This window comes from Electrona antarctica (genome assembly GCF_951216825.1).
Source record: "Electrona antarctica genome assembly, chromosome: 11".
In the NCBI taxonomy this organism is placed as follows: domain Eukaryota; kingdom Metazoa; phylum Chordata; class Actinopteri; order Myctophiformes; family Myctophidae; genus Electrona; species Electrona antarctica.
Window position 1 is genome coordinate 52,864,777 of NC_136792.1, and position 24,640 is coordinate 52,889,416.

The following is a 24,640-nucleotide window of genomic DNA, read 5'->3' on the forward strand; positions in this document are numbered from 1 at the left end:
AAGAGTCCACAGGCTGTACGCGATCGCACAGAGAGATCAGCCCTAGTATTTACTCACACGCCGAGAAACCAGTGGAAATGCACGGCCTCTGTTTTAACCCTACTGTTGATATATAACTGTACAGTCTGTCTAAACGTGTACGTACGGTGTGTACTATATAGTAGAGAAGTGTGTGTGTGTTTTCCCCCAATAATGGCGGACCAGACCTTCTCCTGAATCCAGCATCGCCTCCTATTCGGAGAGAATAGAGAGAAAAGCTCTGCACGCCAGCGTGGTCTCGCCCAGTGGCGCATGGACACAATTACACACAGTACACACATTGCTGATCTTGAAACATAATGCCAAAGAGAAATGTATTCAAATCATGCCAATATGTTTTTATGATTATGCTTATTATTATTATTATTATTATTATTATTATTGATCATCACAGCTCATTCATTCATTATTTTTTAAATATTTATTTTCCCATATAATATACCGGTAGGCCTATGGAAACACTCGTTGAGGCAGCATTCTGCACCAGTGGTTCTCAAACATTTGTTTCGATTTCAAGGACCTCCCAAAGCGTTCCACACTGCAGGGAGTGCAGTGCCCGGTGTCGAGTCCGTCGGACAGCCGGTTGTCCAGAACCAGCACAAAAGCCTCTGCCCAGTCCCTGTCCAGGGCCCCTGCATGCCCAGGCTCTGAACAGGGCCCAAATTAGCCAATTGATCACCTCTAGATCTCCATATATGGAGCTGGCCTGAACTTTATTGGTTCTGACATCTGCATAGACTCCATATTTGGGCCATTCTTTGTCAGGCATGTCTCTTAAGAGACACAGACATAACTAGAACTGCACTCGGTCGAGTGCCTACTTGTTGCACACAAGTAGGCCATAGTGCGCAAGCAGAGCGCACAAGTACTGTAGTGCCTACAAGCAAGTAGGCACTCGACAGAGGTGCTCTATGTATATGTATATGTAATTTGTAAGTTAATTAGCGGTATACTGTGGTTACTTTGCGTATGCCTATGTATCGTAGCAGCATATGACGTCAGGGTATAACTGGTATAACTAGCTCTCAATGATGACATAATAAAGATGTGGATTAAAGGACCCAATGCCAGGGTGTAATTGGTTTTCGATGGTGACGTAATGACGATATGTTTTAGTGTCGGGAGGATTAAAGGTAATGCCCTACATGTATGTAATCTGACACCACTGCCATATCAAGCACAAGTAGTCATTACGTCATACGCTGGCACGGCGCATACGCATCAAACGGCACTGGACGAAAACTATTACTTGCTCGCTCTGCTTGCGCATGTAATAACTGGGTGGAGCATGCATTTCCAACTTGCATCATTCCAAGTAGGCCAGTGCCCAATGGGCACAGCTCTAGTAATTACTAATTATAATGCATTATAATCTGCTTATATTATAAAAACAAAAATACATCCCATGGATGCACCTGGGACGTATTCTGATCTCAGTGATGTATCCCAAGGTCATCAGGGTTTCGGGTCTCCCAACATCATACCCCTCACTCAGGTGACCCAGCCGGGGTGATCAAGTCCCGAACTTACGTCCCAGTAGCTACCCTCGATCAGTCCCATTAGGGAAAAACCAGGGCCACACAATCCGTTCCTCCTGAACTACTCTGCCGGGACTGGGAGGCAATTCCGGCGCGAGGAAGGACTAGGCTCTGTGGGTTGACTCCTGTCCAGGTCCCTTCTACGTCTCACCAGGTCCGCTCCTGCTCTCACCAGGTACAGCCCCTGTGCGTTGCACCAGACTCCCAGCACCAGGCACTTCATTCAGGAATGGTGGATTCTCGAGCCGCAATGCATGGTTCCGCAGGCTCCACCTATAGCCCATGGTGGTGCCGCATAATTATAGTTATAATATAAGCACTCACAATTTAAATACTAATAATAATGATTTATAAAAAATAATCATAACACATTATAAAGCATTTCCTAATGACTTTTAAGGTCAAGTAATTCATGTAATATAATTATAATATAATTCTCTATATTGCATAAAATGACCACTTATATAATGACTTATAATTACATTTTAACATGATTATAATTCATAAGAGTCAGGCGTTGACACTAAAGAGTAAAGACCCCTTTTCCACCACTTGGTTCCCAATGGGAACCAGTTCAGTTTTTTGTGCTTGTTAGTCCATGAGCCAGAGCTTCAAAATTGGAACGTTAATTATGAATTGAGTGGGCAAAACCATACCTATATTAAATTGTTATCACCATGCAACTTCCCCAGTTGATACTTACACGAAGACAATGATTTATTGTATTACACATTTTATTTGTTTAAATATGCAAATGAGGGTTTATATAGGAAAATATGCAAAAAATAGGAAATATGAAAAAGCTACTACTGTAGAAGGGTTATCATATATTCATTTACTTATATTGATCCTATAAACAATTTAATATAGGTATAGTTTTGCCCACTCAATTCATAATTAGCGTTCCAATTTTGGAGCTCTGGCTCATGGACTAGGAACCACAAAGAACTGAACCGGTTCCCATCCTACTATAAATGCGCCACGTCTCTGTGTGCGTGCGTACGTGTGTGCGTGTACGGTTGTAATGCACGAAACTCGAGAACCGTTTGACCCACGACTTCACATTCGACACACGCGTTCCACACCCCCACAGGGAGTGCTTTGCCAGGTATCGAGTCGGTCGGACCCACGCTTCTCCAGAATCACCACAAAAGGCTCTAGCTGCTCAGGCTCTGCCAGTGGGCCTAATGAGGCCAACTCCTTTCACCTGGGACAGGATCTGCCAGTGGGCATAATGAGGCCAACTCCTTTCACCTGTGCAATTTCCAACCTCTGCCTCAGCCAATTGAGGCTCAACCAATCAGGCTCTGCCAGTGGGCCCAATTGATTGCCAAGTACACTTTTCAGTTTGCAGTCTTCACACACACACAGGCACACAGGCACATACACAGATCTCCATGTGGGACACTGGCTGACAGTTAAAACGGGTGCTATGGCAATGTCAATATCATTAGGTTCCCAAGTTGCATCGTTCCCAAGTAGGCCGGTGGCCGACTGCGACGGGCACGTACAGGTCTAGTTGGGAACCAACCGGTGGAAAAGGGGTCTAAGGGTTGTCCACCTGCCCCTGGCTGCAGGTAAATAAAACTTTCGGGCAGGTGGAGTTTGCTTTCATGTTGCCCGGCCGAGCAAGCTTGCTCGTTTGAGAGCGGACACAACTGCCTATAAACACAACACCAGATATCTGTCTAAACACCTGAACGTGGCCAGAGTGCTCTGTCTTCTGGTCTGTGGCATGTAAAGTAAGAGCATTGTTTACCTATAATGTGCTGTTTGCTGTTGCTAACACTTAAAAATATCAAATTACAAGTGGGTACCGTATCCACAGTCATATTCATATTTGGCATAAACATTTACGTATTTTTGTATCGCACAGCCACATAAAGTGTTAACGGTAATTCAAATTTTACACATCATTTTATAATGCCACTGCCCCCACTGCCACCCTTAGATCTCCATATATGGAGGTGGTCAGATCAACATATGGAATGTCAGAACATCTGACATGTTCTGACATTCCATATGTTGATCTGACCTCATCAAACCATGTACACTCAAGACACGCTCCATATATGGCAAGACCTCATCAAACCCTGTACACTCAAGACACTGCCCCCGCTGCCACCCTTAGATCTCCATATATGGAGCTGACATTCCTTATGTTGATCTGACCTCATCAAACCCTGTACACTCAAGACACGCTCCATACAGTATATGATCAGTACAGAATTCATTCCATATGTTGATCTGACCCCCCCATGCCAAAGCGCCAGCGCTCTCCCAGCAGTCTGCTGCCACCAAGGCGGATGCGTCCACGTGACCTCACTCTTGAGTAGTTACTTGCGCATGCAGAGCGCGCAAGTAATAGTTTTCGTCCAGTGCGTCGATGTTTGATGCATATGCGCCGTGCCAGCGTATGACGTAATGACTACTTGTGCTTGATATGGCAGTGGTGTCAGATTACATACATAGGGGCATTACCTTTAATCCTCCGACACTAAAACATATCGTCATTACGTCACCATCGGAAACCAATTACACCCTGGCATTGGGTCCTTTATTCCACATCTTTATTACGTCATCATTGATAGCTAGTTGTACCAGTTATACCCCGATGTCATATGGTGCTACGATACGCATCAAACGAGGCATACGCAAAGTAACCACAGTATACCGCTAATCAACTTACAAATTACATATACATAGAGGCATTTCCTTTAATCCACCCGACACTGATCGACATACGTCACCATCGAAAGCCGTCACTCATCCGTATTAATTACAACATTTATTTTCATCAGATAGATGATTTTCTTTCTTTTGAGAAACTAAAAAGGGATCCAGGACACTTCTAAATCGATAGAACTGTATTTCTTTTATAGATAGAAACTTTTACCATACTTCATACTTTTTTACCTCCAAAAGGTACGTAGCAAATAGCTAAATCTAATAATTCAATATTTCAAACGTTCTTTCACAGAGAAGCTGAGATTTGACAGTTTGTAGCGGTCGACAGTACTTGCACGCTCTGCTTGCACACTAGTAGGCCATTTAATGGCATTTATGGCCTACTTGTATGCAACAAGCAAGTAGGCACTCGACAGAGTGCAGTTCTAGTTATAACTGTAATTACGGTAAATACTATTATAAGCATATTAAATTGCAATTATACTTGACCTTATAAGTCATTACAAAATGTTTTATAATGTGTTATGATTATTGTAATAAATCATTAGAATGTATGAGTTATGAGTGATTATAATGATACAGTGTTATACAAAAATCATAATACACTAGTATGTTTATAATGCATTATAGACACGACCTGTACGTGCCTGTCGACTACCGGCCTACTTGAGAACGATGCAACTTGGGAACCTAATAATACCCGTTGTCAACTTGTCATAGCACCCGTTTGAACTGTCTGTCTGTGTCCCACATGGAGATCTCTGTATCTGCCTGTGTGTGAAGAGGGCAATCTGACTGACAATCTGAATTGTCAGGTGTGGGGTTAATTGGAAAGTGCACAGGTGAGGGGATTTAGGCTGAATAGGCCCACTGGCAGAGCCTGCCTAGAGCCTTTTGTGGGGGTTCTGGAGAACCGTGGGTCCGACCGACTCGAGTCCGGGCACTGCACTCCCTGCGGGGGTGTGGAACGCCTGTGTCGAATAGGAAGTCGGTGGGGCAAACGGTTGTCGAGTTACGTTCATTACAACCGTACACACACACACACACACACACACACACACACACACGCAAACACACAGAGATGTAGCGCATTTATAGTAGGATGGGATGTATAGCAAGTGCTACCGAATAAACATACTTTTTTTTTTCAATAATATTTTTATTGATTTTTCCATTTTATGACAAAGACAAGACAGGAAAAAACAAACAAACAAACAAAACAAAACAAACAAAAAACAAAACAGACAGCTCAGCTCAGACACGTTGTGGAACAAAGGACACAGTTATACACATATACCCATTACCTACATCGAACCAAAAAATAAAATACAAAAATAATATACAAATATGGACACATTCAGTTTGGTGCTTGAAAGTCTAGATGGGTTAACAACATATATGCATATATTCCATACATAACAATAACATACATAACTTTATCCATCAAGGTCAGTGGTATATAAACAAACTTTTAATCAAGCCCTATTTTTATAGCATCTCATGACCATTGACAGTATAGTTTGACAGGAAAGGGGGAGAGAGATGGGGGAAGACACGCAGCAAAGATCGTCAGGATCGGGACTCGAACCCGCTGGATTACCAGCCTAGGTGCCTGGCCTTTTTTGGCAAATCTTAATGTCATTTATTTTGTTTAATAAATGATGTCCACACAACCTCTGCAAAGGAATGTGAATGCAATGCAACAGTTTGCTCATGCATGGTCTCTGAAAACACCTGGTTGTAAATACTGAGGGAATTTCTATCCTGATCAGTCACATCTCTGTGGACGGCTTTTGAAAGGTCACTTAATATATAGCTATAACATTGTAAATTGGGATTAAAGGATTATAAGATTGTGTACTTGGGAGAGTTATTTAAAAGGTTATGTCCGTGGCCCTCCATTAAACACACAGTCGGCCATGGTTCAACGTGCAGTGGCCTCAGTTTGCATGATTCCTGTCCAATCACATCGTCAGCCAGTGTGTTCTCAGCAATATTTGCACGACCCCAATCATACAGAGCAAGATTAGCAAGGGGTCAAAGTTTTAGTTTCACAATCTGCCTGTTTTACGTCAGTTTTCTCCCACTAGAGCCTGCTATAGCAGTTCCCTGTGACATGCTGTCAACACTGAACAACTATTTATTATTAACCACTTAAACCTTATATCAGTTATCCCCAAACCTTTTCATATCAAGGACCCCCAAATATACACTAATTAGCCCGCGGACCCCCCATTTGAAAACATATGCCAAAAGGACCACCATAAGAGAATTACAGCTCTCTAGCAGTGATTCTCAACCATTTTAATTTCAATGGCCCCTAGGTTTGACCTGAATTAAGCTACGGTCCGCCATTTAATGGCATTTCTATCTCTAAGACCCCAATTTATATTGGTTTTTTTTTTGTGGCTTTCGCCTTTATTTTATATTCTTTATGGAGGGACAGACAGCAGGCTGACAGGAAATGGGGAGAGAGATGGGGGGTGACATGCAGCAAGGGCCGTCGGGATCGGGAGTCGAACCCGCGGCACACTGCCAGACTGGACCACCAGCCAAGGCGCCCGGACCGCTGAGCCACGGCCCAGCCCAATTTATATTGTAAAATAAAAGTTAAAGTTACAGACCCGTAATAGTCCATTTGGTTCCAAACTATCATTTAGCTGGGGACCCCCTGGAACTCCCTCAAGGACCCCTGGGGGTCCCCGGACCCCACTTTGGGAACCATTGCCTTATGTAGCTAATATATAGCTACTTCATAGAGCAGGCTCCTTCAGGGTACCTACTCTATACTGGGCCCCCTACTTTTTTCCCTCTCTACACCAAACAATTTTGCCGAAAATAGTCGATCTACACTACAGGCAGTGGCGTGCACATATAGACACTAGGGGGTGCTAGAGCACTCTATAAATCTCACACTATTAAGGCAACCAGCCGGTTCCACGCGCTGCACAAAGTGCCCTTTTTTCCACTTGAGCACCTGCCCCTCTAAATGTCTGTGCACGCCACTGACTACAGGCTCACATGCCTGTAGATCACACAGCACGTTGTGAGCTTGTAGATCGGGCTATTCACTCCGAATGGTTTCCCAGGGTTCACGTGGTTACAAATTAAAATAGGACTGCAGGACATGTGATGTGAAGCTTCACAAACTTGCTGTTTTATTAATTCTTACCTAGAGAGCTGTGGTTTTTTCCCCCCCTCCGTGGCACTGGTAGGTAAATAGCCTGCAAATATAGGTGCCAACAAGTATACACAGTAAAATCCTCAGAAATTAACACTGAGAATTTTGCTGCATATCACAGTGCCCTAGTGGATTCCCTTTATTTATTTTTTTCCTCTCTTCTCTATCCCACCCCAACTCTCTCCCTCTGCAGCTGAAATATTTCTAGGTCCCCGGGGGCCAGAGCACATTCCTCCCACTCAGAGTTGTGCAATCTCTGACAATCACTCCCCCCCCCACCCCCCCTCATCTCCCCAAACGTCCAGTTGAGAGCAGCTTTGCTGTCCAAGCTGTCTGGACAATGTTCTGTGGTGCATCGTCTACTACCCGGCAGGCAGCAGACCAGTAAACAACCTCCGAGTCCTGACTGTGCGGAAAACAAAGTGATGTAACCTCAGAAAAGTTGACCATCTTGTTTTTCTTTTCGGTTTCATGCAGTCAAATATTAATATGCCTATGGGTGTGTATTGTGCCCAGCTATTTGCTATGAAAAAACACTGCCGATAGCCTCTGCTCACATAGATTGTTCGAATTTCACCACTGCAAAGTTTTGCACAACAGACTTCATTTTTTTTTAAGAATATATATTTTACAAAGGAATAATACATCTAATTAACTAGCCAATTAACCATCCACACTATACTGAAGGACAATTTTCCAAGATTGAATAGTGAAATTGAGTCACCTAAAATGACACAAACACAATCATTACACATCATCCCAACCCTAGACTAGTACTACCTCCATAATCCAATTTAATTTAATTTGTATCAACACCAGTATCCTATTTCTAAAACCCGTTAACTCCAGCCAGGCTTAGTTCAGTTGTTATGGTTCAGGTTGGCACCTAAGATTGTCTGTGAGAAGAAAATAATAATAGCCCTTTGGTTCACTCATGTGACCCAATGCACGACATCAAAAGAGACGGAGCGCAATGCATGCTGGTTCTGGTAGTCCTACAACGTGCTCTGTTGGTTGTAATAAAACCAAATCCAAACGTCATGCCCCATCATGCATTTCGTTTCGACGTCACGTTGGACAGGACACCAGCACTTCCTGATAGCTCCGGAGAAAGATAGCGGACAGCGGTCGAAAGAATTAAAACCATTACTGATGTATTTATTTTGATAAGTGTTCCATACTTGTCGAAGAACGGCTCATTTTGAAGCTTCAAAAAGCTCCACACATAGAAGAAGACAATGGTAACAGTGTTTATTTATCTTTAAACCATTAGTCCAGCAATAGCACATAACCGATAGCAGGCTAAAGCTAATTCATAGTTTTATATATAATACACTGTACTACTGTCGTACAATATTCATCGCATTTCCTAGTGTACAAAAAGAGAGTCTACTCTTGTCGACACTTTTCCAGATGAAAATGTGTTATCTTTGCCAAATGAATGGGTGTGGTTCAACTGTAAAGCCCTATACTCGGCAGTACAACAGCGTACCCTTTCCGAAAAGATACCTACCAGATCTAATCTATCTATAATTATCATGTATGTATTTATCTGGACAGTCAAACGTGATTAAAGAACTATACCTATAGTTAGTAGTAATATCTAGTTAATAAACATACTGTAGATTGGAACAATACTTCCATCATGGCAGTTGTGTCAGTGTTATAGCCACAAGGTTGCCAGTTCGAACCCGGGCTCCCCCAGAGTTGGTGTCGAAGTGTCCTTGAGCAAGACACTGAACCACTAATTGCTCCTGATGTGCTAGTTTGTGCCTTGCATGGTTTCCACCCCCATCGGTGTATGAATGTGTGTATGAATGGGTGATGTAATGCACAATCTATGTAAAGCGCCTTGGATAAAGGTGCTATTTATCCATGAAAACATCACTTTCTCCATGTTGTCATGATCCGCAGATCCGCTTCATCCTGATCCAGAACCGAGCAGGGAAGACACGGCTGGCCAAATGGTACATGCAGTTTGACGATGATGAGAAACAGAAGCTGATTGAAGAAGTACATGCGGTGGTAACTGTCCGTGATGCCAAACACACCAACTTTGTGGAGGTAAAGTACTTATACTTGTCCACTCCAGTTGGGACTGGATTTATTAACCAACAACAAGGAATGATTACATGATTGAAGTATGTATGTATGTATACAAAAAAAAACGTAACTGTGAGTGGACGACCCAATAAAGCACTACACTTGTTTACAAGAGGGTCCACCTTGTTCAATTCATCATAAGATTTAGAGACATACAAATATACACTTCTATATAGCCAAAAAACAGGAAATCATCTGTATCACATAGTAATGTGTCACGTCTCCGTTGTCCCCCTTTTTGTCTATGTTTTACCCCCATATTATTATTTTAGTAACGTGTATGTTTCTGTGTCGCGGCCGTTGCAATGCAGGCAGCGTTGGCAGAGTTCCGCACCCTTTTTGTGTTATGTTTCTCTGGTGCAACCTCACGGCCGTTGTTTGCGTTCGTTTCCGACGTATCTGTGCGTGGTTCAATGACCGTGTTTTGTTGTGGCTTCCCTGCTGTCTGTCCAGCTGATGTTATGACATTAGCCACTTCGAGGCTGCGGTCGTATACAGCTTGGTTGCTGCGATGCGGAAATCGGCCCTTTTGCGGTGCGCGTGGCATAGCTTAGGAGGCAGGCAATCATACTACACTCCCATTGGCTTATAGGCAGCGTGTGACTAGGTCCTCTAAACGACTAGGTCGTCTACATTTCATGAGCTTTCATTGTCAGGTTTCACCTAGCCTCGGAAACCCAGACGTTTTTATTTCCAGGGAGGAAAAAAAAGTCTGGGTCCGAGTCCACTTCAATTCGGCATAGAGTAGTGCAAACATCACTCACTCTCTGCTGATTTCTGATCGTCTGCACCTTTGTTAAATTGACGCACACACGCACACATATACACACACACACTCCTCTCTCTCTCTGTCGCTCTAATTAATTAGTCTCATGTCTAGCAGCTGCGCATAGTTTCTGCCGGCGGATCCTGCCGGGAGCTGCCTATGCCATAAAAAGCATAGGTGAGTTCCAGGCTAGGTTTCAGCTGACAAAAATATATATAACCGGTCGTCAACAGAACAGCACACAGACATACGGCTACTCCTGACACAAATATAACAAAATATGACCTCAATCGTAACAGCGCAAGTCAGAGCAATGTGGTGTGGAAGAAAATCACTGTAATTTACTACTAGTAATAATTTGGCCATCATAGACTCTTATCACTTATATATTATATAGTTGGTAGTGCTGTCGCCTCACAGCTAGAGGGTCCTGGGTTCGATTCCCGCTCGGGACGCTGTGGGTGCTTGCGCCGTGTTTCCTCCTCCACGTCATCAGTGCCCATACCCGAGGCGGGGTTGACGAAAGGGCCTTTCTGTGTGGAGTTTGCATGTTCTCCCCGTGTCCCCTAGGGTAGGTACCCTCACAAAAAACATGCAGTAATCCTGGTCTCTAAACTGCCTCCCCCTGGCCAGCTGGGGCGCCTGATGGAGGGGAAAGGAACTGGTTGGAATAACGTGTTCCACTTCCTTCCACGCGCTACGTCCAACCAGGGAAACTCCCCCCTGTCAGGTGTAAAGGAGCAACTTTGACACTCAGGCATGAAGGAAGCATGAGTTCAAGTCCGTTGCTCACCCCATGTCCCCCATATATGGGGACAAGGTTGGCGGAGGGTGTGTAGAGCCCAGGATCACATTAGATAATTGACACAGGGGTGAAAAATGGGTTACAAAATCGTGGGATAAAATTATATAAAAAAGAAACCTAAAACATGCATTACATAAAAATACATGTCTAAACATGCATTGTCAGTAGAACTTACTTGGCAGACATAATTTTAACCCATTTTGGGCGGGAATCCCTTTTGGAACATTATCTTATAATTTAGCTATTGAAATAGCAGATCTACAAGCTCATAGCGCGCCACCGAGTGGCGCGCTACGAGCTTGTACGTGTAGGTCTGCTATTTTTGAAAAATCGTGAAAATGTGACACAAATCTTTGAATATATATTCTTTCAGAGTGAACGTTTTTAACTCGTATCTTTGTGTCTGGGGGGGGTCCCTGGAACAACATATTTTCCGATGGGGGGTCGGCGGTCTATTACATATATTTTTGGGAGTCCTTGACATGAAACTGTTTGAGCACCACTGACATAGAAACATAGGTTTATCAGAAAACTGTCAGGATTTAGAAGACATTTGTAGAATCGACCTCGGGTCTAAATGGGTTCAAAGTGATGAGGTCCCTCATTCGTATGGCTCGCTTCCGTTGCGGGTTTGAGTCCCGATACCGACGACCTTTGCTGCATGTCACTGTCTCCCCATTTCCTGTCTGTATACTGTAGTCTGTACTACTGTGTACTATATCAATAAAGCCCAAGCAATGCCCCCAAAACATCTTCAAAAACACTCTGTTAACAGTTTTAGGGCCCCAGACGGAGATCACCGTCAAGTTCAAGTGCCACGGTCAGTTGCCCGAGACGGAGATTGATTAACAAGACGGAGATTAATGATATCAAAACCGGTCGCATCGCTCCACAGCCTAGGAGCGCTTGTTGCCCAATCCTCGGTGTTGCACAACAGTGACACGTCATCGAAAATGTTCCCTGCCTGTTTAGCGGACGACAACGAAAATCTTAAAACGTTCATAACTCGCGATCTAAATCATCCCGTCTAATTATGAAAAAAGATCCTGTGTTAGACGACGCTCCGCGGTCCAGTCGCTAGTCGCGATAGATTTATTCTTACCTCCCGTTGTTGTCGATCGACTCTAGAGTGGTGTGGCTATTGTTAGCTGCTACACAGACATTCACAACAACTTCCGGTCCGCCGGTAAAAGTGGTCCGGGCGCTATAAACGATGGGCACATTTTATTTATGGATTAAATAGGCCCGAGCCCTCAAGGTGTTAATGCAATACTATTAATGCAATACTATTGAATATTGTGCACCGCCCCAACACTTTACTGGGCGTGACACACGTACACATACAGTCCAGACACTCCTGAAGCCCGACAACGCATTCCACTGTGGCCGGCCTGTGTGTAGTTTTTGGCACACTCCTACATTGTTTGCAAGTGGGATTATCATATTTATAGCCTATCATAATGAGGATAATCTTTGTCAAACTACACAAATCAATGTTATTATGACTGGAATACGTTTTGAATAATTCTCTGCAATCACTCATGCTGTAGTAGTTACGGTCTTAATGAAGCCAAATGTGAAGATATCTGAATAACTGTTAAAGCTTTAAAAAAGGAACCCTGGCTAATATGACATATGGCCTTAAAACATTATACTTGCCCTCTATAACTAAAATTAAAAACACTTTAAATATTTTATTTCTTTCATGAATAGAGAATCTTTCACTCAATAGGAACTGCTCCTGTCGACTCGCAAGTTGATGATTTCATACGTCTGTGTGGTCCAGCCCTATGGAATATATGGAATGCACATGCTAATACAAATTATTAATACAAGTATTTAAAATATTGCTTTGATGCTCATATTATCCTTAGGAAGCATAGAGTTGTGTTTTATTAGCATATGCAATTGCAGTTAAGATTAAGATAATTTTAACCCATTCTGGGCGGGAACCCCTTTTGGTGTTTTAAGCATTATTTTATAATTTAGCTATTGAAAAATAGCAGATCTACAAGCTCATAGCGTGAGCTTGTATCTGCTATTTTTTTTAGAAAAATAGTGAAAATGTGGCACAAATCTTTGAATATATATTATTTCAGAGCGAACCTTTTTAACTTGTATCTTTGCTTCTGGGGGGTCCCTGGAACTACATATTTTCCGATGGGGGTCGGCGGCCAAATACAGATAACTTTTGGGGTCCTTGACATGAAATATGTTGAGAACCACTGATATAGAAAAAATGTTTTTCTTCCGAAAACTGTCTTATTTAGAAGCAATTCCTTTTAGAATCGGCCTCAGACACTGCTGCACCGCATGTCTTGGATAAAGTAATTGACAAACTACTACAACAACTGGTGGAAAAATAAATAAAATAAAATATTCTGTGGAACAGAGTCAAACTAAATTGAATGCTTCAACTCCAAGTGCTTAACCCATTTTGGGCGGGAACGCCTTTTGGTGTTTTAAACATTAGATATTGAAAAATAGCAGGTGTGTGTGTGTGTGTGTGTGTGTGTGTGTGTGTGTGTGTGTGTGTGTGTGTGTGTGTGTGTGTGTGTGTGTGTGTGTGTGTGTGTGTGTGTGTGTGTGTGTGTGTGTGTGTGTGTGTGTGTGTGTGTGTGTGTGTGTGTGTGTGTGTGTGTGTGTGTGTGTGTGTGTGTGTGTGTGTCCCAAATATGATTATTTTGGGGGGTCACGACCTGAATAGGTTGAGAACCACTGGCGTACATAAATAATGAAATTGCTTTATTTCCCAAGCTGGTTCATTCTTACTTAAAGTTTGTGGAGAAGTAAGAAAGATATTACCTGGAGCAGAATTGCCTCAGCCTCAAGTGTAGCGACTGTTATTGTTGTTTTAAGACGGACTGATGCCTGCTGTTTGAGATGCTTTCATTGTCTTTTTCTTCTGTAGTTCAGGAACTTCAAGATCATTTACAGGCGTTATGCTGGCTTGTACTTCTGTATCTGCGTGGATGTGACGGACAATAACCTGGCATACCTGGAGGGGATCCACAACTTTGTAGAGGTAATACGCACGCACGCACGCGCACACACACACAGTTTGACATATTCTATGTTGTATTGTATGAGGAATGATTGATTTTTCAATGAGGGGAGAGACAGTCATGTAGTATTAATTAATTGATTCATTTAGTTATCACACAGAGTCATTTCGATAACTATGGACTTAAATGAAGATCGTGGTCTCTAAACTGCCTCCCCCTGGCCAGCCGGGGCGCCTGATGGAGGGGAAAGGAACTGGTTAGAATAACGTGTTCCTTCCACGCGCTACGTCCAACCAGGGAAACTCCCCCCTGTCAGGTGTAAAGGAGCAACACTCAGGCATGAAGGAAGCATGAGTTCAAGTCCGTTGCTCTCCTCATGTCCCCCATATATGGAGACTAGGTTGGCGGAGGAGGGTGTGTAGAGCGCAGGATCACAGGGGTGAAAAATGGGTTACAAAATCGTGGGATAAAAATGATTAAAAATAAATAAATAAATGAAGATTGTACTGAATACATTTCCATAGCATCTAGCATCGTATAGCCCAGTGTAACATAATTCACTAGACATGAGGCTGCATCATATCGTGATGTGCTTGGGAGTGTATTTGGGGCCATACGTATTTCGCCAAATGTTTGCCTATTATTACACGCCCAGAAAAGGGACACTGGGTTTCATGTGGATAACCATGTAAGTTTGGTAATGTTTTAATGAATATGGAAAAAATATAAACTAATATGAAATCTAAAAATCACACCCGTGTGAACTGATTGGTGCAAATCCCCCCCACTCTCTCTCTCTCTCTCTCATTAGCAGGCAACAGCAGCATTATCTCTCTCTCTCTGTTTCTGGCACAACAGCGCCACTTTTGGTACTCATTGGTACTGGTGCTCATTAACGTCACACACAAACATAGTCACACACATAGTTGAACGTCACACACATAGTTGAACGTCACAGACATTGCTGTTCCTTGGAGTGGTTGCACCACTCAAAAAAAAAATCATGTTAGAATGTGAAGCTGAAACCATTTGTGATGATTTGAAAAGGCTTCACATTCAGTGTTTTCTGGGGGAAGCTTTCAAAGGGGTTCTTTCAGAACCTTTACACCTAAGCACAGATGGAGGGACCGTGACGTTTGTGTTTGGGAATAGCAGAACAGCCAACTGGACCGTTTCAATTTAGCTATTGAAAAATAGCAGATCTACAAGCTCAAAGCGCGCCACCGAGTGGCGCGCTATGAACTTGTAGGTCTGCTATTTTTGAAAAATCGTTAAAATGTGCCTCAAATCATTCAGAAAATTGTCATGATTTAGAAAACGTTTTTTTTTTCTTTTTTTGGACGTCGGGTCTAAATGGGTTAAGCAACTAGTCGACTATTCAACTAGTAAATCCACTAGTCGACCTTGCTGGTACTAGTTGACTAGTTGATAAGAAAAATAAATAAAATAGAAAACGTTTGTGTTTGGGAATGGCAGAACAGCTCTCTCTCTCAGTGCACACACACAGTGTTCAAGGGGACAGGCGGAATGTGGCCATGAAGAGAAACAGTCCATTCCTGACACTCTGTTCAAGAGAATCCCCATGACCTAGAATGCTACTGCTACTGCATGCCAACTGGACCGTGTCGGTCAAAGCTTATGCGTCCAACATTTCATACCATTTCAATTTGAGTTTTTTTTATCACTAATCCGATGCCTGAGGAAGGGCGAAAGACCGAAACGTTAGCACTGACGTGAAATACAAAGCCTCTTGAACCAGCAAGTGGCAGTGTCTCCCTGCTTCTCCTACACATCACTAAATCAGGCCAAATTGGTAATTGTTGTGTTTGCTCTCACTCTCTGCCTATTTATGATCTTGAAATGTGTCGCCTGGGCATGATGAGCGTATTGATTGGTCGAAAACAATATCGGAAAAACACTGAAATGAATTGAAACTCTAAACCAAAACTTGCACAAAACATGAAAATGGGCATGCATGTCAGCATGTGCAATCTTACCCCACTTATACCCTATATATAATTTCGGTTACCACCACCACGGGCCCCCAGGGGTCTATGCTAGGCCTCCTCCATTTCCCCCTTTACGTATGGAATGGACACGTGACTACTAGGGCTTTAAGCAACTAGTCGACTATTCCACTAGTAAATCCACTAGTCGACCTTGCTGGTACTAGTTGACTAGTTGATAAGAAAAATAAATAAAATAGAAAACATTTGTTTTCCCTCCTGTTTTTGTAGGCCTCAAGATCAGCTAGAATGCTAGATTATAGTCACCATTGTACACAGTTTTTAAATGTACAAATATCATTAAAAATATATATATATATATTTAAAAAAAAATATATATATATATATATATATATATATATTTTTTTTTTTTACATAATGGGTAGTTAACCCATTTTGACCTAAGATCAGATTCTAAAAATGTCCTCTACATCCTGACAGTTTTCTGAAAAAGCTATGTTTCCATGTCAGTCGTTCTTCGATTTTTCAAAAATAGCAGATCTACAAGCTCGTAGTGCGCCACCGAGTGGCGCGCTATGAGCTTGTAGATCTGCTATTTTTCAATAGCTAAAGCATAACATAATGCTAACACCAAAAGGGGTTCCCGCCCAAAATGGGTTTAACAACTAGTCGACTAGTAAACTAGGCTAACTAGTCACCAGAAGTGAAAGCCCTACACGTGTGACGTGACATCGTTGCGCAGTGTGAGCTCGTTCGGTTAATAAGTCGTTCATATTTTCACTCTCGGCACATCTTGAGATTGAAATGAACTGCAGGTTGACTGACTGCGCCGTAGCGTGGGTTTCACAGCAGGGCCGGCCGGCTCTTTGTCACGAATCCATTCCCTTAGCGGTAATAATAATTCCTAGCTGCGTCCACTCTTAACCCATTCAGGCCTGACATCGAAATTTAAAAAAAAAAGTGTTCTAAATCATGACAATTTTCGGAAAGATTTGAGGCACATTTTAACGATTTTTCAAAAATAGCAGACCTACAAGTTCATAGCGCGCCACTCGGTGGCGCGCTATGAGCTTGTAGATCTGCTATTTTTCAATAGCTAAATTATAACATAATGTTTAAAACACCAAAAGGGGTTCCCGCCCAAAATGGGTTAATGGTTAATGTGGTTAAACGCTAACGTGACATGGATGTGTTCCAGGTCTCAATGGATTAAACAAAGCAGTTCTGTCATCCACTATGGAATGGATAACTGTGGTGCTTTCTTCCTTCACCAGGTGCTAAACGAGTATTTCCACAACGTGTGCGAGTTGGACCTTGTGTTTAACTTCTACAAGGTAAGACCAAGCTCTTTTCAGAGTTGTGAAAATTCTCAGTCATACGATTACATGTGTGTTGTATAGTGTACAGGGCTCCAGACTAACCTTTTCACAGGTAGCACTGGTGCCACCTACCTTTTCATTTGGTAGCGCCACCACAAATTAGGTAGCACCATTTTCTTCTTTGTATAGCGTGGTATTTATACATGACCTTATCATGCCCCCACATCGGGCGCCATTTATTTATGTAGTGGTTTCCACCATTAAAAGGTTTGAATCATAAAACCCCCTACAAAGGTCACTGTGTAAAAAACAGCAACCTACCTGGTTATACTTCAAGTGTAAACCCAACACAAAGTCACTCAGTCAATAAAGGCAATACTTATATTCCACACACAGAAAGTCAGTTTAAGGTTTTGTGTTGAAAATTAAATGCAGTCCAAACCTTTGGGATTAATAAAGTGACTTGAATTTTTACAATATCTCCATTACCATTTATATCCAAATTAATTCTTTATTATAATATTTTTACATTTTGGAAAAAAATCTTTTGCAATGTGAAATGCCACCGAATTCTTAATCATTTTCCTTGTCTTCATGGGCCAACTTGTGAAAGCTGCATGCTTTTATTGTGAAGGCAAAGGTTTCTGAATGTTCTCAGAGCCTGCATATCGCCGCATGCTGAAAATAGTTAGCAGTAGTTACATTTTAACTCGCACGTTAATAAATTAAGTATCATATGCGACCTATTAAGTCGCACACTGGAGCCCTGATGGTATACAATGTGCTGTTAAGACAAAGGGGGTGGGTAAAATAAACTACATTGGTGTTTTATTTGAATGCATCATGATTATTTATGGTGGTGCCATGGCAATGGTACGTATGTAGCTTATAATTACACCTTCTATTACAATGCTCATCGACATCTGGCAGGCAGGGGTGCGTTTCTGACCTGTGAATGAAACTCTGAGCCGTTTTAACCCATTTTGACCTGAGATCAGATTCTAAAAATGTCTTCTACATCCTGACAGTTTTCTGAAAAAGCTATGTTTCCATGTCAGTCGTTCTTCGATTTTTCAAAAATGGCAGACCTACAAGCTTGTAGCGCGCCACTCGGTGGCGTGCTATGAGCTTGTAGATCTGCTATTTTTCAATAGCTAAAGCATAACATAATGCTAACACCAAAAGGGGTTCCCGCCCAAAATGGGTTAACACCTCGCTGCCGTTATGTTAGCGTTCACTCCTAATTACGGAGTTCCGACGGTGTGTTTGAACGTCCGCCCACGCACTGCACATTTAACGCCATACCGCCCATGTTTGCAAGTTACCTTTTGCATAAAGAAAAAAAGGAAATGTGAGGATACAGTAAAAAGGCATAGACGTCTTGCCAGGTTTACTCTGTGCTCCCCCATCATCTGGGTTAACGCCCACGCTTTAGCGCATGAACTTTAGCCACGTTGGAGTTGACGGATGAAAAGCGACGACTGATCTCGTAACGTACTGTTGTCGGGCAGAAACCATGTCTCCATATTCTAACTCAGGGGTGGGCAACTTTGACGATGGAGAGGGCCACTCTCACTCCAGAGGGGCCACAGTGCAATGTTTGTCGTAGCAAAAATAGCCGATCTACAAGCTCAAAACGCGTCGCGCTGCGACGCCGTTTTGATCGGCTATTTTTTACTATTGAATTGAAAACCTGAATAAGTTTTTGCCTTTTTTGAATTGGAATCCTGAAAAGTAACCTTTTTTTTAATGAATTTCAAATGCATTTAGTTATAGTTATGTTAACTTTATGAACTGTTAACAAAACTACATTGGACACAAAGACAATAACATTTTAATACTAGTCATTAAGTACTATAGTCATTTAATACTAGTCATGAAGTAATTAAAGCGAGTTTGGAATTGTAACAGCTGAAATCAATACTTATCAGTATTCTGATATTAACATGCGGGCCGCATTAAGTGAAGGTGGGGGCCGCATCTGGCCCCCGGGCCGCCAGTTGCCCACCCCTGTTCTAACTTTTTGCAGGTTTTTTTTCTCCATAAATGAATGCCTTACGTGATCATTCTACAGATGAATGCCTTACGTGATCATTCTACAGATGAATGCCTTACGTGATCATTCTACAGCGGCAAACAAAAGCATCAAAAGTAGCAGATGCACTTGAGCTTGTAGCTTTGCTACTTTTGAATTTGAGTCCTGAAAAGTAACTGCGGACCCCCATTTGAAAAGATATGCCAGAGGAGACCCCCATAAGAGAAGATTTTTACGGCTCTAGCAGTGATTCTCAAACCCGTTTAATTTCAAGGACCGCCGCCAGTGTTGCATGCATTAGTCTACGGACCCCCATTTAATGGCATTTCTATCTCTATCATGACCCCTAGTTTATAATGTAAAATCAATGTTAATTCTGAGTTACAGACCCGTAACTTTGGTTCCTAACTATCAGTTAGCTGGGGACCCCCTGGAACTCCCTCAAGGACCCCTAGGGGGTCCCTGGACCCCACTTTGGGAACCACTGCTTTACATGTCCCCATGCTTCTAATCTGCCAAAAAAAAGTCATTCAAATATGTTTGACATTATTGCTTAGCTGTAATGCCGGATTTAATAGCAGTGCTCGCAACGTGTCGCACTGCGGTGCACCAGTAGATTGTCTTATTTTCGACACGGCACGCAACAAAGTATTACAAAAAGTGGAGCGTAACGTTCCACCCGGCGTCGTCGTCCTCCTCACCGCCTGACCAGCTCCCTCCTCCTGTCTTCTGCCCTCAGGTGTACACCGTCGTGGATGAGATGTTCCTCGCCGGAGAGATCCGAGAGACCAGTCAGACCAAGGTCCTGAAGCAGCTCCTCATGTTGCAATCACTCGAATAGGGGTCGAATAGATGTCTGTCATTTACCTGTATACCCCCCCTCATCCGCCCCCCCCCCTTTCACCTCACCTCACCTCACCTAACCTCGCCCCCTTTTCAACATCATTCTGGAAAGGACTCCTCATTCGTCGGCGTGTGTGTGTACAGCTGCCATGGAGCTGGCTCCGCCCCTTACAGAACTTCTGGGGGGAGGATTGGGTTGTTCAGAAAAGTGCACCATTCTAGGATGTTCAGCTGTAGAATTGTGTGTATATATATATATATATATATCATATCGAGTTATAGTGACACGATATATTAGTCTATATATGGTGTGTGTCCATTTCACTGCATCCGGCGACCGTAGGACCGTGGTGGTGCACGGCACTGAACGACTCGCCCCGGTGTAGAGGTTGCATATTTCGATATGTCGAAGGTTTACGGCACTTAACATTTCATTTCACGATGAGCTACAGTACAGTAATTACAATCAATGTTTTATTCAGCTTGACTTAATTTCATATTAAGCCATATTGCACCCTATTATGCCAGTTAAGTCTTTGTATTCGATTACTATGTAGCTTGATGGGATCTTTGACAGATTGATCTCCCCTCATCTTCCTAATCACGAACCCCAGCCTTCATTCAATAGCACTAATGTAACTAAACTAACACCGTTGGAGTATGAGATATTACCTGTGATGATCCATGTGTTTAAAAAAACAAAATCTAAATAAGATATTTGCACATAAGCTAGCTCCCATTTGAAGGACAGGATGCAACCGTGACCGTTTGGAGCACAGAGCCTCTTCCTCAAGACCCACCGCTCGCGGGAGGGGGAGCCAGTTGGTGTGCAGATCCTTTACGATTTTGCTAGGTATTTTTGTTGGCCAGCAGCAGCGCTGTTCTTTGGTTGGTTACTGTAGAATGTGTGTGTCGTATCGTCTTCCATCCATGTGTGTGTGTAGACTATTTTTGCCTGGACCAGCTGTGTGACGACAACCCCCCGCAAACGATGTCGCTGTGTTCTCTGGTCCTGGTTCCAGTACATTGGACCGATGTAGAGGCTTCACAGTACAACTAAAGCAGCTCCCAGGATGCTAGAGTAAAGCTTAATTATTTACTTACAGAACTACAAGCTATAGTATTTACCTTTTATAGATGAGGTTTTTCGGCAACTAAGTATAGAGGGTATGTGCATGCTATGTTACCATGTCAGTCGTTTTGATTTTTCAAAAATAGCAGACCTACAAGCTCGTAGCGCGCCACTCGGTGGCGCGCTATGAGCTTGTAGATCTGCTATTTTTTAATAGCGAAAGCATAACATAATGCTAACACCAAAAGGGGTTCCCGCCCAGAATGGGTTAAAGTGAATGGCACATCGAGTGGCAAAGCAACATGCAAAGTGAGTTTAATATTGTTTAACGTCGTTGTTTAATGCAATCAGATAGGACTTTTCTGTGTGGATGCATGGGCTGTCGAGGCCAGAAAGTGGTTATTTGCCACACAGTAGGCGTTCCTGCATAACTTCCTGGTTTGATGCAAGGACTGTCTAAAGAGGACGAGACGCGAAGACCGTACGGGCGACGCCATGTTGCTTATGGTGCTCCATGGAAGGAAAGAAACATGCGCAATGGGCTATATGCAGCCAACACTTCCGCGTTCAGCTTCCTTGGTCTCAACTACGCATGTTTCTTTCCTTCCACGCGTCTCGTCCTCTTTAGACAGTCCTTGGTTTGATGATGTCACGCGCATACCCGCTATAGTGGTTAAATGATGGTGTCATACTGTCATTCTATGCCACTCAACAGTTTGATGTTAACACTACACTATCGCCTCTAAATGCCCACATAGAGATTTAGGAACGACAGCTGACGGGTCAATCTAGTCGATGGAAATAATAGTATGTGTTTTATGTAAATGCAGTACTGTGAAGTTTGCTTGGTATGGTTGTTTACATGCATTATGTGTAATTGTATGAAACTTAAAAAACGCGTTCATTCCATACTTTTCATAGAGCCTTTCCAACCCTGCCGCCCCACCGTATGGTCTGTTTGGGGTGCATACTTAGTTTAGACTAGTCATTGGTTAGACATGGGTTAAGGTTAGGTTTAGGTGTGCTGCCCCGTGGGAGGTTAGGGTGAGGGTTTGAGATAGGTTGTAGTTGTAGGACTAATGACTGGTCTAACCAAATGACTAGTCTAAACCAAAAACTGTCTGAACTAAGTACTGCACCCGTCTGTTTCTGTCGGGATCATTATGATTTTCACCCTGAAAAATGCGCATCATGAAATTGGCTTTGTACAGAAATTAAATTAAATCCCCCAGTGGAAGCCTCCTGAATTACAACACTTTAGAATTGAGGTTTTCCTGTGTTGATACCTTCCATAATCCTAATCTTTTAATTACATCCAGTTATGGGGAGGTTGAGAAGTTATAATGGGTTACACATGTTACTATTGTTGGAATTTTTGTACGTTTTCTTTTTTTTTTATTATGATTTGGCATTAGTGTAGATGTACTGAACTGCTCCCCCCTCCCCCCCCTCAGTGAGCTTGTTGAAGATGTATGTTTGTAGGTGTTCCTCTCCCGTTATAATTAATTTTATGCCTTTCAGTGTATATAATGAAAACAAATGAAGTGATATATAAACAACTGTTGAAAAAGAACACCTTGGCCTCGTGTCTTGCATTTCTGTGGTTAGCCTGACGTCGAAATGAAAAAAACGTTCGCTCTGAAAGAATATATATTCAAAGATTTGTGCCGCATTTTTATGATTTTTCAAAAATAGCAGACCTACAAGCTCGTAGCGCGCCACGAGCTTGTAGATCTGCTATTTTTCAATAGCTAAAGTATAACATAATGCTTAGTTAAAACACAAAGGGGTTCCCGTCCAGAATGGATTAAGATGATTTCTATTCAAATGGGTTTATTTAAAGAAGTCTTTGCAGTGCCTGAAATGAATCAAAATCATGGTGCTTTTTAATGCACTGTCCATGATTATTCACCTTACTTTAAACCAGGGGTTCCCAAACTTTCTCATGTCAAGGACCCCCACATTGACATTAATTACGACTGTGGCTCAAGAGGTAGAGGAGGTCGTCCAATGATCCATGGGTCGGCGGTTCGAATCCCGGCTCCTCCTGTCTACATGTCGAAGTGTCCTTGGGCAAGACACTGAACCCCAAATTGCTCCCGATGTGCTGGTTGGTACCTTGCATGGCTTCCGCTGCAATCGGTGTATGAATGTGTGTGAATGTAATGCACAATCTATATAAATGCACCTTGGATAAAGGCGCTATATAAATGCACCATTTACCAATTAGCCTGTGGACCCCAATTTGAGAAGATATGCCAAGGACTGCCAATTTTAATTTCAAGGAACCCCCCCCCCCAGTTTGACATGCATTAGTCTACGAACCCCCATTTAATGGCATTTCTATCTCTGGGACCCCCAATTTACATCGTAAAATCAATGTTAATTTAACTTGAGTGTACATGCACATGTTCCATTTGTACACTCAGAGTTACAGACCCATAAGGGTCCATTTGGTTCCAAACTGTCATTTAGCCTAGCCCCTTAGATAGCACTTTATGTAGACTTAGATAGTATTTTAAACACTTATAGCTTGTTACGTAGACAGCACTAGAATTGCATTTTTATGTAGTCGTAGCACTTTATAGTACACATGTATAATATATAATATAGTATAGTATGTATAGTTTACATAGATACTCCCCTGTTACGTTCTTAGTTTACGTATGATTCATGATAACTACTTTTTATATATGTGATGTATGCCATGCTTTTGTTATTGCTTAATGTAAATCGCTCTGGATTAAGAGCGTCTGCTAAATGCCTAAATTGTAAATTTATCTGGGGTCCTGGAACTCCCTCAAGGAGTCCCCGGACCCCACTCTGGGAACCACTGCTCTAAACCACGTTATTCTAATCGCCTCGCTCCTAAAACACTGCAGTGCAAATGGATGACAACAAGATGAAGGCTAGGGAGGACGAACTGAGCCGTGGGAACTGGGGTGTGGAGCAGTGGTTTGAGTTTAACATGTTAGCACCATCTAGTGGCCAATGGGAGCCATTGTTTCCTGCCCGTCCAAATAATGCAGCTGGGTTGATGCAATTGTCGCAGGTGGTCTAAGATCAATAAATCAGTCAATATATCTTATTTCACCTAACGTGAACCCACTGTGGCCGTCACTGCATCGACCCTGGAACATGCATCCAGACAATTGCACTTGGTGGTCTTTTACCCTTTAGTAGTTTAGTCTGTGCACTGTAAAATATTCATTCCACTCAGACACTACCTTTGAGGCAGAATGACTACAGAACAATGACAGGCGTCGATACAAATAGTGT

At 42.6% G+C, this 24,640-nt stretch overlaps 1 protein-coding gene across 2 annotated transcripts in view; it reads left to right on the plus strand.

Annotated features, from left to right (window-relative positions):
* Window positions 1-8,508: 8,508 nt before the first annotated feature.
* ap2s1 (adaptor related protein complex 2 subunit sigma 1) overlaps window positions 8,509-24,640 on the plus strand; it is an 84,838-nt gene continuing 68,706 nt past the window's right edge. Inside the window, exons 1-5 of one of the 2 annotated variants that reach the window (XR_013791186.1) lie at window positions 8,509-8,687; window positions 9,361-9,510; window positions 14,032-14,145; window positions 17,367-17,426; window positions 20,186-22,363. Coding sequence is in view for 1 of the 2 variants with exons in the window: in XM_079515065.1 (XP_079371191.1) it covers window positions 8,685-8,687; window positions 9,361-9,510; window positions 14,032-14,145; window positions 17,367-17,426; window positions 20,186-20,287 (429 nt within the window). In the remaining variant the exon portion in view is untranslated. Of the gene's footprint in view, window positions 8,688-9,360; window positions 9,511-14,031; window positions 14,146-17,366; window positions 17,427-20,185; window positions 22,937-24,640 lie in introns of those variants that run through there. The other variant, XM_079515065.1, reaches the window with a different exon arrangement.